This window comes from Paroedura picta, chromosome 1 (assembly GCF_049243985.1).
Source record: "Paroedura picta isolate Pp20150507F chromosome 1, Ppicta_v3.0, whole genome shotgun sequence".
NCBI classification, from domain to species: Eukaryota; Metazoa; Chordata; class Lepidosauria; order Squamata; family Gekkonidae; genus Paroedura; species Paroedura picta.
The window spans coordinates 138441324-138458152 of record NC_135369.1 but is presented as its reverse complement, the minus strand read 5'-3'; the positions used below and the strand labels follow the sequence as shown (position 1 = coordinate 138458152).

Genomic DNA, 16829 nt, shown 5'->3' with positions numbered 1-16829 from the left:
GAAAATGCCAGCTGGTCTACTCTGGTGACCTGGGCCTCCATTTGATAAGTAAGTCGCCAGAATCACTACGATTCCTGGAAGAACATGATGCTAACAGTTGCATCCCGTCCAAATCTGTCCCATTCCTACCAAACCACAGGACCTCTGTCTTGGAGGGGTTGAGTTTCAGTTGGCTTTTCTTGAGCCAAACTGTCACTGCTTCCAAACAACTGGCTTCCTACCCCAAGAGCTGTCAATACACAATTGAACTGTTGTTATCAGATAGGAAAATTGCATACATTTACCTATTTGTGCATGAGGCCAAGCTCAGGATAGAAATATATGAGTGGAATCCTAAGTGACTGCTTGGCTGACTATAGCCCCCAAAGGACATTATGATTGTCCAGTTCTGATAAATTAGCCCAAAATAAGTGCATCTGGCTTCAACCAGGGCCAGGACCTTTTCAGTCCTGGCCTTGACCTAGTGGAATGAGCTCCCCAATAACTAAGAGCTCTGACAAAATAGGCCCAGTTCCACAGGGGCTGCAAGAATCATAGAATCATAGATTTGGAAGGGGCCACACAGGCCATCTAGTTCAACCCCCTGCTCAACGCAGGATCAGCCCTAAGCATCCTAAAGCATCCAAGAAAAGTGTGTATCCAACCTTTGCTTGAAGACTGCCAGTGAGGGGGAGCTCACCACCTCCTTAGGCAGCCTATTTCACTGCTGAACTACTCTGACTGTGAAATTTCCCCCCCTGATATCCAGCCTATATCGTTGTACTTGAAGTTTAAACCCATTACTGCGTGTCCTTTCCTCTGCAGCCAACAGAAACAGCATCCTGCCCTCCTCCAAGTGACAACCTTTCAAATACTTAAAGAGGGCTATCATGTCACCTCTCAACCTCCTTTTCTACAGGCTGAACATTCCCAAGTCCCTCAACCTATCTTCATAGGGCTTGGTCCCTTGGCCCCAGATCACCTTCGTTGCTCTCCTCTGTACCCTTTCAAGAAGGAGTTCTTCTGCCAGGCATAGGGTTGGGGCCAATGAACATTGTGACAACTCTGGATGAAACATCAGCTGGACTCCCCTACAACTCCCCTCCTGATACTGAATGCAGTAATATAAGTTTTGGCTAACTGGTATGATTGAGTTTTAAGGTTTTAATATATTGAGTTAATGCTAAATTATTAATAAACTGTACATTTATTTTTGTGCTATATGCTTTTAAAATACTCACCAGAAGCCAGCTCACCGGAAGGGGTGGTATATGAATCCCAGAATAAAACTAATAAAATATCCTGTTTATTCATATATAGTGTCTAAAGCATGTGTCTTGCTGCTACACATTCCTAAAAGTAAATCTTTTTTTTACAAAAGTAAAAATATGAATGCAGGACAATGGTCACAGTATGTTTTAAACACCATCCTTACAGATCAACTCTTTTTTTGACAGCTGCAAATTAGGTTCATAATAATCTTTACAGACCTTCTTCTTATTACCTGCAAGAATTGCAAGAATTTCTGGAGAAGAACAATGTTCTTCCAGAAAAGTTGTAATAGTCCCTTCACACATAAGTTCTGAAACATCACTTGCATCACGAATGACAGCCAGTCCACTGGATTCCCCATTACTGGCTTGGCTGTGTAAACAGAGTGCTGCCACAATGCCAGATATGCTGGAGTTATACTTGGAGGAAGAGACATTTTCATTTCAAATGACACATGTAAATGACAACCTTGGAACAGGATCTTAGTCATTAATAAGAAGGGGGCTATAACAACAGCTCGTTACCCCTTTAAGATGACTTAAAAAAAAACCCAATGAATTTTAATGCTTTTTCACCAGGGTGAGTTAAATTTCCTTAACCATTTGGCGAAAGACCTTCTTTGCAGAGCATGAGCTATAAATTGTTCCATATCTGCTTTCCTTTCAATACTCAAATAAAGGCCATTCCCTGTTCTGCTCTCATTAGGACCACATAAATCAAAGTCTATTAAAGGGCAAGTCTGGTAATCAGAGAAAACAGGCGGCAATGACTGTGCAACGGGAATTGCTGTGTGGGTGCCGCTTTGCGTTGGACTCAAGCAAAGTACAACTTCTGAAAAAAGTTTCTAAGGAATTCTCTGCCAAGTGCTAAGGTGCAGTTTCGTACATTCAGAATGTCATCTTAATTGAACAAGATGCACTCCTGAACACATTTATAAGCAACCAGGGGAATGATTTATACAAGAAATTGGTAAGGATCAAAGTGCACACTGCTTTCCTCTTGGTAAGGACACTGGCACTTTTGCATGGTTGCGTTGCAGCTGGCATGGCTGCTTGAAGGCACAGTAACATCAAGACAGAACTGAGAGGAACGATCCAAACTGCTCCTTATATGATAATAGTGGAGGGAAGGCCAATGGTGGGAAAAATACAACTGGCGTGAGGCTCCCCAACCCATCCAGGTGCCACCAAGGTCTGTTGAGGCTGTGCTAGGGCTGCTTGGGGCAGGAGTGAGCATTGGTGGGGCATTCCTGGCTCCCCCCCCTGCCAATTTGGGAGATGGCCGCCAAAGCACTAGCCTCCCTGGAGCTGGCTGGATGGCTTGCAGCCCAGCCTCTCCCACCAGCCTGGACACCTGCCCAGACCTGCCCAGACACCCCGCAAGGCTGGCTCACCTGTCAGGTACAGTCATTACTCCCCCCCCCCCAATAAGTAAGTAGACTAGCCCAAGGATACCTAATGAGCCAGGATTTTAATCCAGAATGAAAACTGTATCATTTGCCTTGTTGTCTCAAGTAAAGCTATGACATTTACAGAATCAGAACTATGTTAAAGTTAAGCTCTCTATGATAAGAGGCATTCAAATCTTCCATTCTCTTCAGTTTGCTCTTGCAAAGGGGATAAGCCCTGGGAGATTGCACTTGTACAAACAGTACCATGCTCAAATTAATTGCATTTTATATGAAAGTTCATTTTGATATTTTTGCAAAAAAGAAATGTGATAAAATACAGAAAAAATATTTTTTTATTTTCTTCCTGTTTGTATTATAAGCAACTGATAGGCTATTACCTTTCTGCACAGCCATGAGGCTGCAGTATATCTATATATCCATATTATAAAAATGCAGACGTAAGTGGATGTGTGCATAATTCACCCAATAAATCTTCCTTTTAGAAAGGAAAAACTATACACCGCAATGCAAAACATAATCAGAATCAAAGCCAAAACTGTGTGGCTGGAGTTCAGAGTTCAATTGCAGTCTCAGACACGCAGCTGCCTGTTTATTTCCCAGAAAGGACAAATTGGCCCCCATCAGCTCTTTCTTTGTAAAGCTGAAGTTGCTGTGGAAGATAGCTGACTTCTCTCAGGAGAGTTAGTCGGGCATTATTTACAATGATCTCAGACTCCTGACAGCCCAAATTAAGTCATTCTCCGAACTGCTTTGCAACATCAACCTCCCGGCTTGGGCAACTGGCCTCTGTCATTTTCCTGGTGCTTTCTAAACCTCCAAAGTCAACAAACAGCAAGTTAAAAATACAGCGAGCATCATCGTCTTTTGTTCTGGAGTCTCAGCATCATGGTTGGAAAGAAATCCCAATGGAGATGTTATCTCTGCAGCTGAAGGTTAACTTGAGAGGCATTTAAAAAAAAATCAGGCCAGAGTTCTTCACATCTTCAAAAACGCAACCTGTGAAGGAAACAAAATGTTACTAGAATTTTAGTCTCAGCACAGTAGTTTCTACAACCCCTCCTCCCACCAGGCTAAATCTAAATGAAAAACACCTACAAAGCATTTCCCTAAGATTATTGCAACACAGTGTCCTGAAACTCTCTTATCACATACAAGGAAAAAATAGCCATAAACTGCTCTATGGCCTTCTCAAATGCAAGTCTCTCCCCCCACCCCTTAATCTCTTTTGCCTATTCTCGTGAATCATAAATCCAGTATATTACAAAATAAAATGCTCCAGAAAAATAATTCAGATTGAGAAATTTTCACATCACATGCAAGAGCCATTAACTGAGTGAAAAGGCATATTCCATATATTTAGCAAAATGCATTTTCCACCAAATGGAGACAGGGGAGGGGAGGAAGGATCAGCCAATCATGGCTCTCCAATAAGTGGATTTCTTTGATATATCTTCCACTTTAGCCATGTTTATTTCTGTTTACCTTTTATACAGGATCTCTTAATCCTTAAACAAGAATAAGCAGCAGATATCAGTAAGAGAACCCAAGTCAGTGTGTATCGCACAGTACTTTGTGTTGATCTAAAAAAAGTTCTTTTTGGATCTCAATTACTGATTATGCACAGGGCAGAAAGGCCGGGCTGGTGGCGACAGGGCAGCGGGGCCAATCCCCCCATATGCATGACGTCGTCACCATCCCGGCCCCCTCCTGGCCCTGGCTCGAATCAGGGTATCAGATAGCTTGCGGTTTCAGCATTCCCTGTCTTGTGGTGGCAGCCAGCAGAGGCCCAGCCGGGGCAGGCCTGGCTCCTCCCCCATGCCTATGGTCAATGAGAACCAAAAGAGATAAGAAGTTGAGACATTTGTGATTCATGTTTACAATTAAAAAAAAAATAGGTATATAAAGGTAAAGGTAAAGGTATCCCCTGTGCAAGCACCGAGTCATGTCTGACCCTTGGGGTGACGCCCTCTAGCGTTTTCATGGCAGACTTAATGCGGGGTGGTTGGCCAGTGCCTTCCCCAGTCATGACCGTTTACCCCCCAGCAAGCTGGGTACTCATTTTACCGACCTCGGAAGGATGGAAGGCTGAGTCAACCTTGAGCCGGCTGCTGGATTGAACTCCCAGCCTTATGAGCAAAGCTTTCAGACGGCTGCCTTACCACTCTGCACCACAAGAGGCTCTTTTTAAGTATATAGACCCTGTATTTGATTGGCCTAAGGATATTTTTAATGCATAGGATTTTAACAGTTTGTTAATTATAATGATTTCCGTTTGAGACCTGTCTTGAGAAGGTCCCTGGAAAGATGACACAGAAATCTTCTAATAAATAGATACAAAGCATTTAATTGCTTCCACTGTATGGTTTTACCCACTGGCATCTCTCTCTCTCTCTCTCTCTCTCACACACACACACACACACACACACCACGCATTGTTCTGTTTAAAGATTTATTTTCATTTTACCTTACAACCATCCCTGAAACCACCTTATCACCCACACTCTCCTTTCCATAAAAAAAGCTCTGTAAGGCAAAATGGATTTCCTTTTAGAATCATAGAAACATAAGAGTTGGAAGGGACCATACAGGCCATCTAGTTCAACCCCCTGCTCAACACAGGATCAGCCCAGAGCATCCTAAAACATCCAAGAAAAGTGTGTATCCAACCTTTGCTTGAAGACTGCCAGTGAGGGGGAGCTCACCACCTCCTTAGGCAGCCTATTTCACTGCTGAACTACTCTGATTGTGAAATTTTTTTTCCTGATATCTAGCCTATATCATTGTACTTGTATTTTAAACACATTACTGCGGGTCCTTTCCTCTGCAGCCAACGGAAACAGCATCCTGCCCTCCTCCAAGTGACAACCTTTCAAATACTTAAAGAGGGCTATCATGTCCCCTCTCAAACTCCTTTTCTCCAGGCTGAACATTCCCAAGTCCCTCAACCTATCTTCATAGGGCTTGGTCCCTTGGCTCCAGATCATGTCGCTCGGCTTGGTCCCTTGGCTCCAGATCTTGTCGCTCTCCTCTGTACCCTTTCAATTTTATGCACATCCTTCTTGAAGTGAGGCCTCCAGAACTGCACACAGTACTCCAGGTGTGGTCTAACCAGTGCCGTATACAATGGGACTATGACATCTTGTGATTTTGATGTGATTCCCCTGTTGATACAGCCCCAAATGGCATTTGCCTTTTTTATAGCTGCATCACACTGCCTGCTCATGTTTAGCTTACAATCCACAAATACCCCAAGGTCTCGTTCACACACAGTGTTACCTAGAAGCGTATCCCCCATCCAGTAGGCATGCTTTTCAGTTTTCTGACCCAGATGTAGAACTTTACACTTATCTTTATTAAATTGCATCTTGTTCTCATTTGCCCATTTTTCCATTGTGTTCAAGATCTCGTTGAACTCTGTCTCTATCTTCTGGAGTATTTGCCAGTCCTCCCAATTTGGTGTCATCTGCAAACTTGATGAGTAGTCCTTCCACCCCCTCATCTAGATCATTAATAAATATGTTAAAAAGTACTGGACCGAGCACCGAGCCCTGAGGTACCCCGCTACTCACCTCCCTTCAGTCTGATGAAATGAGTGCGGTTCTCTAACCAATTCCCTATCCACCTAACTATCTGAAAATCCAGATTGCAGTCCTTCAATTTATCTATTCTGTTTTAATTTAATACAAGATCTCTTAAAAAACCAGAGTGCACAGCAGATATCAATCAATATCTCCTTTCCCTGGATCTTACAGAATTTGCCTCAGGTTATAAAGGTTAATGAAAATACTGGAGCCAAGTTTAACTAACACACGTAATTTTATTAATCTGTTGTGACAATTACTGCCTTCCAACTCCGTTGGATAGATGTCACTGGGAAAATGTCTGCCATTAATCTCTTACTTTATATTTTTATTGCCCAAGTTTTTTGTGAATGGCAATTGAATGCATAGGACTGATTGGCTTTTCTAGCAAAGAATTTTCATCATACTACATATTTGGACTTAAGATGCTGTTTACTAATTTGCTTCTAATTTACTTTCTCCTTATATCTGTACTCATGATCCCTGTTCCATTGTCTGAGGAAGTGTGCATGCACACAAGAGCTCACACCTTGAATAAATCTTTGTTGGCCTTAAAGGTGCCATTGGACACAAATTTTGTTGTACTACTTCAGACCAACACAGCTATCCACTTGAATCTACAAGTTGCCAGAGTTGAGAGGTCCTCTGCCCTTAGCAAAGATAAAGTACAGCTACGAGATTGTCAGACTTAGAAACCAGGGGCTTAAGTGTAATTAAATAAAGGATGGGAAAACTGTAATATATTTTAAAATGATGGACTTTCATTCTGGTCCAATAGGGGTGGTTATGCTTTTGTAGCGTCCATGAATCTTCTCAATATCATGAGCAATAAATCTAAATAAATAAATAATGGCACAGAAGGGCAACAGCATGCTTTTAAGAGATTACTAAAAGTATAAGAAAAAAACCCAATAACAATTCCAGGACTGCAGCAATACAGCAAGAAAACCCGCATTACATGGAGGCTGACCTTGATGATCTTTGGAACGGTGATGTGTCATCTACACAGGCAATTAAAGTGGTCTTACTGCCCAGCATTGCTGAAGGTTTACCGCATCTATGCCAACGTTATCCTAATTGCTACAGAGGCATGCTGGGAAGCTCCACACATCCCTGGCTTTATTAAGTAGCTTCATAAATCACGCAAAAGAGCAAAAGAGGACATTGATTTAAGCTAGTTCTCATGAAGAAAAGTCCAGAAAACTTATCAAGTTGATGGGACTACTGGTACTCAGGACAGAAATAGCTCAAGCAAAAAGCATAGGATGTGATTTCAAGATATGTTGAAATTTGACCTGTAAAGCTTTAGAAACACATCATTACTGTATCACAGCTTCATAAGTAAGGCCATACCACACATTTGTCATTCAGATGGGGAGTGGCAATCAATCCTGAATCCTATACATGTCTGATTCATGTGTCATATGCCTAGATGTCTACTTCTTTTTTAAAAAATCCTCATAGACTAGAATGTAACATTAGAAATGACCGTAACTGAAAAGTAGAGAAGGGAAGAAACATCACTCAAATGCTCCATTTAGCAAAACAGATTCCAATACGGCATGGTTTCTTCCTCCTACAATACTGAAACAGCACCCTCTATTCATAGTAATGTATCATTCCCAATGACCTATTCATTTGACAATGTTATGATGATATTACTCTTTTGCTAAGAGTTTTATAGTGCCTGAATGCCTACTAAAAATCAAGGAAGCAATATTTTTTACACAGCAGCAATTTATAATGATTACTGAAGCAAAAACAAGAGAATAAACACCAACAGCATGACATTTTGCATGTTGAACAGAAAATCCAGGATAGGGCTATGTGATGGTGAGCACTTAGCAAGACAGGTTTCTAATGCTGAAATAACTGCAACCATGAGTGGTTAAAAATCTTCACTGGGCAGAGAGAGCCAGAGTGACAGGCTGTTCTGAGCACTCTGAATGGCCAGCAACAGCTGAGAATGAGCCAGTTTGGTGTAGTGGTTAGGAGCGCGGACTTCTAAGCTGGCGAGCTGGGTTCAATTCTGCACTCCCCCACATGCAGCCAGCTGGGTGACCTTGGGCTCTCAATGGCACTGATAAAACTGTTCTGACCGAGCAGTGATATCAGGGCTCTCTCAGCCTCACTTACCTCACAGGGTGTCTGTTGTGGGGAGAGGAAAGGAAGGCGAATGTAAGCCACTTTGAGACTCCTTCGGGTAGAGAAAAGCGGCATATAAGAACCAACTCTTCTTCTTCTTCTTCTTCTTCAGATATACTGGCTGTGTGCTAGAGAGAGATTTCAGCCAGTTCAAGTTGAGTCTGTGTCTGATTCCGACCGCACCTGCAGGTCTGTGTTTAGCTGACCATCTGCTCTGAGGAGAACTTTAGGAGAACTGAGTATTTAGTGACAGCTAATCCATATCATGTCTGGACAACTGGAGCAGATAGAGGAGAAAAGGGGAATAAGAAAAGAGGGATCTACAATTCCCAAGTTCCAAGGCAGTTCCAAGGCAGAGCTAAAGCCAAAAGATCGGTCAGTGACAAAGTGGGAAAGTGAGCTTTATTTTTATAACAAAGTAACCACGGTACAAGACACTGTGAGGGGACAATACTCCATTTTGAAGAGGAAATTTTATGCCATAGTGGTAAGCATGCAGGGGTCCTTCACAGGCTATCATCCCCAAGAAAACATTAATCAACCTTCCTTCTTTCTTTGTAGAAACTAGCGAGAAAATCACACACAAGATATCAGGCCCATACTGCTCTCAAAATCGGAATAAATTCTATACATGTCCTGTAACCATGTGATAAACATGAAGGAGGGCAATTGTAAATGGATATATGAAAGACAGGTCTGCAGAAGGGACTTTGAGGAGAGTTATGACAGGTCTGGAAATTGATGATTACCAGAGCACAGGACAGGGTTCCTCAACAGGGTGCCTGTCAGTAGTTCTACTTGTGTTTGCCGAGTCTTTCAGAAAGTGGGTGCTGTCATTGTAAGGAAGGGCTTGTTATTTGCTGCCCTCATTCAAATGAAAGGGTTTTCCATGGCTGCCATAGCAGCTGCAGCCACTGGAGAATCCAGAGGACTCTTCAGTCAATGCACAGTTTTCTTTTACCTTCAGACTTCCTTTCTTTCTATTTACCTTTCACTTTCTCTCATCCTCCAGATATATATATATATCTGTTCCACATAATATATTTCTGGTAAGGCCTTGGAGGAGTGTGTCTCATGGCTTAAGTGCCACTCAGTGCTTAACACCCACTCTGTCCCGCTGGCTGTCCCGCCCGAGTGCCTCCTCCTCCAACCGGCTTGTCTGTCTGTCCAGCAGCCAGCCAATCACCTTCCATCCCCCACCCCTGACCGCCCCCTCCTCCTTTCACTTCCCTTTGAGGCTCAGAGACTGCAGATCCCTGCTGGGTGAGAACTGCCGGTGAGTTCCCTTCCTGGGGGCCTCCAGACTGTAGCCAATCCAGGTCCTGGGGGGAGGGAGAGGCCATCCAGAGTTCTTCCACCCATCCTCCCAATCTAGCACCCATTGTATTCCTGAATGCAACAGGCTTAGCCCCTAGTATATATACAGTATTTGCTGGCGTATAAGACTACTTTCCCCCCCTGAAAAACATGCCTCCAAGTGGGGGGGTCGTCTTATACGCCGGGTGCACTTCAGTTGGGATAGACTTAGTTGCCCATAGTGGACCATAGTACTGTATTTTGAGTGGAAATGTTGAGGGGTCGTCTTGTACGCCCAGTCGTCTTATACGACGGCAAATACAGTATATATTGCCAGATTCATTACATTTTACTGGTTCTCAGATACTGTGATGGATTTCATATTTACCTTAAACACATACAAATAAATTTAAACTGCTTAGTACTGAGTCAGATCATTGTGCTATCTAACTCATTATTATTTGTTCTGATTGCCATTGGCTCTCTAAGGTCTCAGACAGCCAATGTGGGACCTCTATCAGACACTTTATCTGGAAAAGCCAGGGAATGAATCAGCAACCTTCGGCATGCAAAGAAAATCTGCTACCACTGAGATGCACCTTTCTCCATAATCTGAGTTTCTATAAATCTACAGGGATTAATTACTGCCTACTTTCATAATTGTTGTTCACTTCTCCAGAGATCTTGGGAAGTCTGGCATTCCTACCACATATGATGTGAAACAGGCACATAAACTTGTTAGTGAGTATCTCTGGTTATGCTTTCCATAACAATTTCAATCTTGGATTTATGGACTCCGGGCTCAGAATATTGGTCATCTGGCAGGAACCATTCATATCCTCTCTGATCACTAAGGCAAAAACTATAAATTTAAATGCTGCTGGACAATGAGAGTGATCAGTTATTTCTGCATCAAAGCACATTATGCCGAAGTATGGGGAAGGTGGGGAGAAAAAAATACATTGGCTCTAATCCCAACCAGTGAAACTTTGTAAACCGAAGGGCAACGTAACTTATGCGGTACAAAAAGCCAGAGAATAAATGTTTACACTCAACTGGAAATGTGTTTTTAGGGAAAGAAATGTCTCTAGTTCAGTGTATGAGAACTATGCCATTGAACTGGCAATAGAGATTCTTAGATATAGAGAACGAATGAGAGGGAAAGAAAAGCTCAAAGTCAAAAAAGAAAAGGCAAAGTTCTGGTGGCAAATAGAACATCTGACTTGAGTAAGATAAAAGAAACGGATTGAGTTTTCTTCTTGCCTATGATAAGGACAAGCAATGCAGAATGGGAAACATAGAATCATAGAATAATAGAGTTGGGACCTCATGGATCATCTAGTCCAATCCCCTGCACTATGCAGGACACTCACATCCCAATCGCTCATCTACTGTAACCTGCCACCCTTTGAACCTTCACAGAATCAGCCTCTCTATCAGATGACTATCCAGCCTCTGTTTAAAAATTTCCAAAGATGGAGTATCCACCACCTCCCGAGGAAGCCTGTTCCACTGAGAAACCGCTCTAACTGTCAGGAACTTCTTCAGGATGTTTAGATGGGATTTCTTTTCAATTAATTTCATCCCATTCATTCTGGTCTGTCCCTCTGGGGCAAGAGAGAACAATTCTGCTCCATCCTTCATATGGCACCCTTTAAAATACTTGAAGATGGTTATCAGATCCCCTCTCAGTCGTCTCCTCTCCAGGCTAAACAGACCACGCTCCCCCAACCTTTCTTCATATGTCTTGGTCTCCAAACCCCTCACCATCTTTGTTGCCCTCCTCTGGACATGTTCCAGTTTGTCAACATCCCTCTTCAACTGGGGTGCCCAAAACTGAACACAGTACTCCAAGTGAGGCTGAACCAGAGCACAGTACAGCAATACCATCACCTGTTGTGATCTGGACACGATGCTCCATTTGATATAGCCCAAAATTCCATTTACCTTTTTACCCACTGAGTCACACTGCTGACTCATGTTCAACATATCTGAAGACATGATATTAGTTAACATCCCCACAATGTAGCAAGAAAAAGATGACATTTACAAGGCAGCATGTGAATAGTTAGCTAGAAAAGCTACTTTTGAACAGTAGCCACTATATCATGTTGCTTCACAGTGAGACAGGACAGATGGGGAAGAGACATTCTATGAGACAATTCCAATTGCTCGCTGTCAGCAACGAGATCATAGTTCAAGTGTGCTGTAGACTAACCAGCAAAGCAGACTACTGACTAGGGTAGACCCTAGTCCCCAATACCAACCATGGTACTGAGCTACATACGGAACCGTGAAGGCTCCTCAATGGTATCGTGGTTTGGAGTTTTTCAAAATGGCAGCCAATCCTATCAAAGAAGAAGAAGAAGAGTTGGTTCTTATATGCCGCTTTTCTATATGCCAAAGGAGGCTCAAAGCATCTTACATTCGCTTTCCCTTTCCTCTCCCCACAACAGACACCCTGTGAGGTGGGTGAGGCTGAGAGAGCCTTGATATCACTGCTCGGTCAGAACAGTTTAATCAGTGCTGTGGCAAGCCCAAGATCACCCAGCTGGCTGCATGTGGGGGAGTGCAGAATTGAACCCAGCTTGCCAGATTAGAAGTCCGCACTCCTAACCACTACACCAAACTGGCCCTCCTAACGTGGCCAATGATGGTCCTGACGAAAGTTAGAAGGGAAGTGGACCCAGCCATTTAAATCTTTGCCGTCCATGGCCCTTCTCACTTCCAATGTGTATGGGGGGGGGGGTAAGGAAGCATGGCCAGCTGACATCACTTCCTGGTACCTTGAAACCCAAAACATATTTCAGCAGTACCTCCATGGTCAAAAGGTTGAAAAAGACTGAACTAGGGGAAGTTCTTGCTACCAGCTGAAATATCAGTTGACATCTCAGCATCAATTAGAACTAGAACACTGGTTCTCACATTAAGTACTGAAGATTTTCCTCTTTGATGTACAAAACAGCAGTGGTTCTGACACGAGTACACTGGATGCCTAGTACAGAACTAATCATGTGATAGAGATTCTAACAACTGTGTGCAGAAGATCCAAAAATTCAATTCCCGACTTCTACTGTTGAAAAGGCTGTCAAAGCTGGGGTGAAATTGCCCTTGAGATGCTGGGGAGCTTTTGCCACGCAGATGGACAAAGAGTTTGTCTCAGGGTAAGGCAGATGCATATAACTTTTTTTGGTCTATATATTAAGACACTGTCTTTTATGAAATGTACTCAACTGCATTACCTGTGGCAGCTGACATGAAGCAGAAGCAAATGTAAAACCGAGAAAGGTATTCCTTTAAAAGATCAATGGCTGTACAAGTTTACTTTAAATGCCTTTATTGCTCATATAAAATAAACACGCAAAACCCAGTCAAACGTTAGAAGAACATGTAGGCATGCTGCCCAAAGGCTAAAACAAATCACTGTTGACTTTAGTTCTCAAACTGGATGGCAGAAATCCTTTAACTTATTTTTGAAAGGATTCCTGAGATGGGAAGTTTAAAGTCAAGTTGTGCGACCTGCTCTATTATAGCCATAGAGTAATTTACTCCAGGTAAAACTTGTGCATCAGAATGAGAATTCAGAAGAAGAAGAGTTGGTTCTTATATGCCGCTTTTCACTACCCGAAGGAGGCTCAAAGCGGCTTACGGACGCCTTTCCTTTCCTCTCCCCACAACAGACACTCTGTGAGGTGGGTGAGGCTGAGAGAGCCCTGATATTCCTGCTCCGTCAGAACAGTTTTATCAGTGCTGTGGTGAGCCAAAGGTCACCCAGCTGGCTGCATGTGGGGGAGCGCAGATTCAAACCTGGCTTGCCAGATTAGAAGTCCACACTCCTTACCACTACACCAAGATGTTGCCTTACTCCTTTGCTTTCAATGACTGTTTACGCACTGGGAACTTCACTGCCTCAGCTCCCATGCAGGAGCCCAAATTGGGGGCAGATGAGACGCACTGGGCCAAATGCTCCCCCGTGGGTGCGGGAAGAGGTGGGGCAACCTGCCACGACTAAAACTCCAACCTGCAGCCCAGCATGAAACCTCCAGTGCGTAAACGGCCAATAAGATGCATATTTAGATGAACATTTGGATTCTTGACCCCCAGCTCACTAGCATAAGAGGTTCTGAATCTCACCTATGAGCCGGTGTGTTTAAATCCTTGAGTGTTTTAAATCTGAATTTTTACATTGGTTGTGTATTTTACTCTACTTTGATTTTTATCAGTAGGGCTATTATCTATGTGCTTAAAACATGGTTGCTTTTAATAAATACTTGGTTGCTTTTAATAAATAAATGGTTGCTTTTAAATACTGTTATTTTTCTCTAATTATATTGTACAAAAAGTTTCTCATCTAACCATGAATAATTTTTTTTACCCCATGGGCAGTATGTCTGACAGAGTCAAACATAAAAAGGGCTCAAGATAATTGTCTGATAATATTAGATGGAAATCAAACATATTGGATTACCTCAAAACACCTAATTTAAATCTTGTATATTTTTATGGGGAAAGGGTTATTTGTAACTACTATGTAGTGTGTGTGTGTTTTTTTTTCTTTTCTTACAGAGACCTTATAACCCTTCCTTCTTTGTTTTTGTTGGAGCACAAGTGAGAAAGACCCATAAGGAATACATATTATCTAGGGCCAGCCTTACCAATACAAGTAGAGTGCAGAAAGGGACATATTCCCACCTCCATCTTTCATCTCTGTGTAGCTTAAAAAAAAAAGAAACCCAAGAAAAACAAGTGCAATTGTTTACTTTTTATCACAGATACCAAAATGTCGAAGGTGTTTCACCTAGGACTGGCTTGGTGACAGACACCAAACTATTGGTTAGACCGATCTTAGTAGCAATGGTCTATAGTAAGTAATGATTCCTTTAAAAAGCAGACTTCAAAAGCCCCCCACAGAAGTCCAGATTTTCCTAGTCAACACCAGCTGCTGTTTGCTTTTCACTATGGTAATTACCACAAAGATCTGCAAACCTCAGCTAAGGAAGCAGACGTAACAGCACATATTTCCTGTATGAAGCAATGTAAACACCTGTCAACAAACAAAAAACCCTGCCTTGGGCGATGTGTATGTGAGCAGTATGGGAAAATAAAATTAACTAATGCTCCACTGGATCCCACACAATAGTAAATAGTAAATTTGTAGAAAATTTGTTCTTTGGTCCTAGAAGGCTGTCACTCAAGGCTTCCTGATATGGAGTGACACGCACCAACATTGTTTTTTAGAACTGCTTTAAAAGTTGCCATATGCTCTCCTTAGCAATGACCCTAGGTTTACCAGGTCCTTCCAGCAGTTGCTGGAAGGGACTGGCGAGGGGGGAGAAATAATGTAGGGGTTCCATATCCAGGTTACGATACTCCTGGAGATTAGAAGGTGGAGGCTGGAGAGGACAGGGACCTGAGTAAAATGCCATATAGTTCACCCTCCTGAAGATCTATTTTCTCCAGGGGAACTGATCCCTGTACTCTGGAGATGTGCTGTATTTCCAGGGGATTACCAGGTTTCACCTGGAGACTGGCATCCCCAAATAACCCCCCAAAGCTCTAATTCAAAGACATAGAAAATTCAAAAACATGAATGTCTTCAAATGCATCCCACTTTGAACCACTTACACTGTGTTCCTGCGGAATACACTATAAACCATTTAAATCAATACAGCTTGTAGCATATCCATGAATTTGTTTCACTAAAAGAAAACATTATAGGAACATTTTTGTGTTCTAAAACTTTTGTCCTACATTTTTCACTTGGACATTTCAAATCATGTTTGAAAGGACTAAAGCCCTGGTACAGAAGTGTCTGAGAATGGCAAGAACTTCAACTTCACAGAAGCAAAGAAATAGTTCAAAAATGGAGTCTATTCATTGAGGGCCAACACATATTCATATGTATGACACACCCATAATTACTATTTTTAAATATACTTTGTTAGTACAAAAAGAAACAAGAACAATATATTTTATGAAGATATTCAAATTTAGATAACTCTGTATGATGTCTGAAGTGATAATAAAATTAGTTAGCTAAGAATGTGACCCACATCAATTGTGATAGCTAGCTAATGTTAAGAGATTATTTTAAAAATATATAAATATGAGAAACTTGAGAAACTTCTTAAAAGGGGTTCCTTGCTTGTGACATATTTATCTTTGGGCAAGATATTTTTATGGATTCATGAAACTGCTCTCCTTTAATTATCTCCGTACCAGTAACGGATTATTTATTTTTTGTTGAGTTAGTTAATGTTAAATATGCAAAAGAATTAAGCTGTTATAAAGGATTAAAATGGATGCAAGGATTCTCTAATAGTATCACTTGTGTACTATACCCATAACAAAACTAAAATGTTGTAAAGCAGGGGTAGTCAACCTGTGGTCCTCCAGATGTCCATGGACTACAATTCCCATGAGCCCCTGTCCGCAAACGCTGGCAGGGACTCATGGGAATTGTAGTCCATGGACATCTGGAGGACCACAGGTTGACTACTCTTGTTGTAAAGTATCCCTGCCATGAATTAAATGAACTGATACAGGAAAGCTAACTCGATGCCTAAGACTTCTGACCTGAGTTATTCAGGACATCTAGCTCCTACGCTAGAACAACCAAACTGGGTCTCCCTTCCTCTCCCGCCCCTAAACAACAACACTTAACTGCAATATTGACAAGCCAGAATATACCATCACCGGAACTGAAAAGTGGCCATTGCCGGAACTTAATTAAATAATTTATTATTTATGGTTTTAATTATATTGCTATTATTTTACCATCAATTACTGATTGTGGGAATTGAATCTCTTGTGCATCACCCGAGACAGTGACCCTGAGAGGTCACTGGTATATAAATCAAATTAAATACCCAAACAAACAAGAGTCATACATAATTTATTAAACAGAAACGCTAAGAGCAATCACATTCGTTACCAATAAGAGCCACAACCTAGAGACAGTTCCATTTGTCCCTATATAATCTCCTACACACATTTAAGCAGAAGATGGAACAGCAACATATTAATGCTTTTATTCATTTCCATCACATCTTGCCCTGCAAATGGACTGATCACTTTTACTAAAAGTAACAACCCCCTGTTTTTTTGTTTTTATCGGTGCTGGGTCCTTTTCAACCCTCTAATGG

General features: G+C 42.0%; 1 protein-coding gene across 4 annotated transcripts in view; it reads right to left on the bottom strand.

Annotated features, from left to right (window-relative positions):
* Positions 1 to 1269: 1269 nt before the first annotated feature.
* The window catches only part of UBE3D (ubiquitin protein ligase E3D), a 67961-nt gene continuing 52401 nt past the window's right edge, over positions 1270 to 16829 (bottom strand). For 2 of the 4 annotated variants that reach the window (XM_077305842.1, XM_077305860.1), the window contains exons 10-11: positions 6013 to 6161; positions 1270 to 3660 (exon numbers count right to left, since the gene is read on the bottom strand). In XM_077305842.1, coding sequence (XP_077161957.1) covers positions 3612 to 3660; positions 6013 to 6161 — 198 coding nt within the window. In that variant the 3' untranslated portion in view covers positions 1270 to 3611. Of the gene's footprint in view, positions 3661 to 6010; positions 6162 to 16829 lie in introns of all 4 variants that reach the window. The other 2 variants (XM_077305835.1, XM_077305852.1) reach the window with 2 other exon arrangements.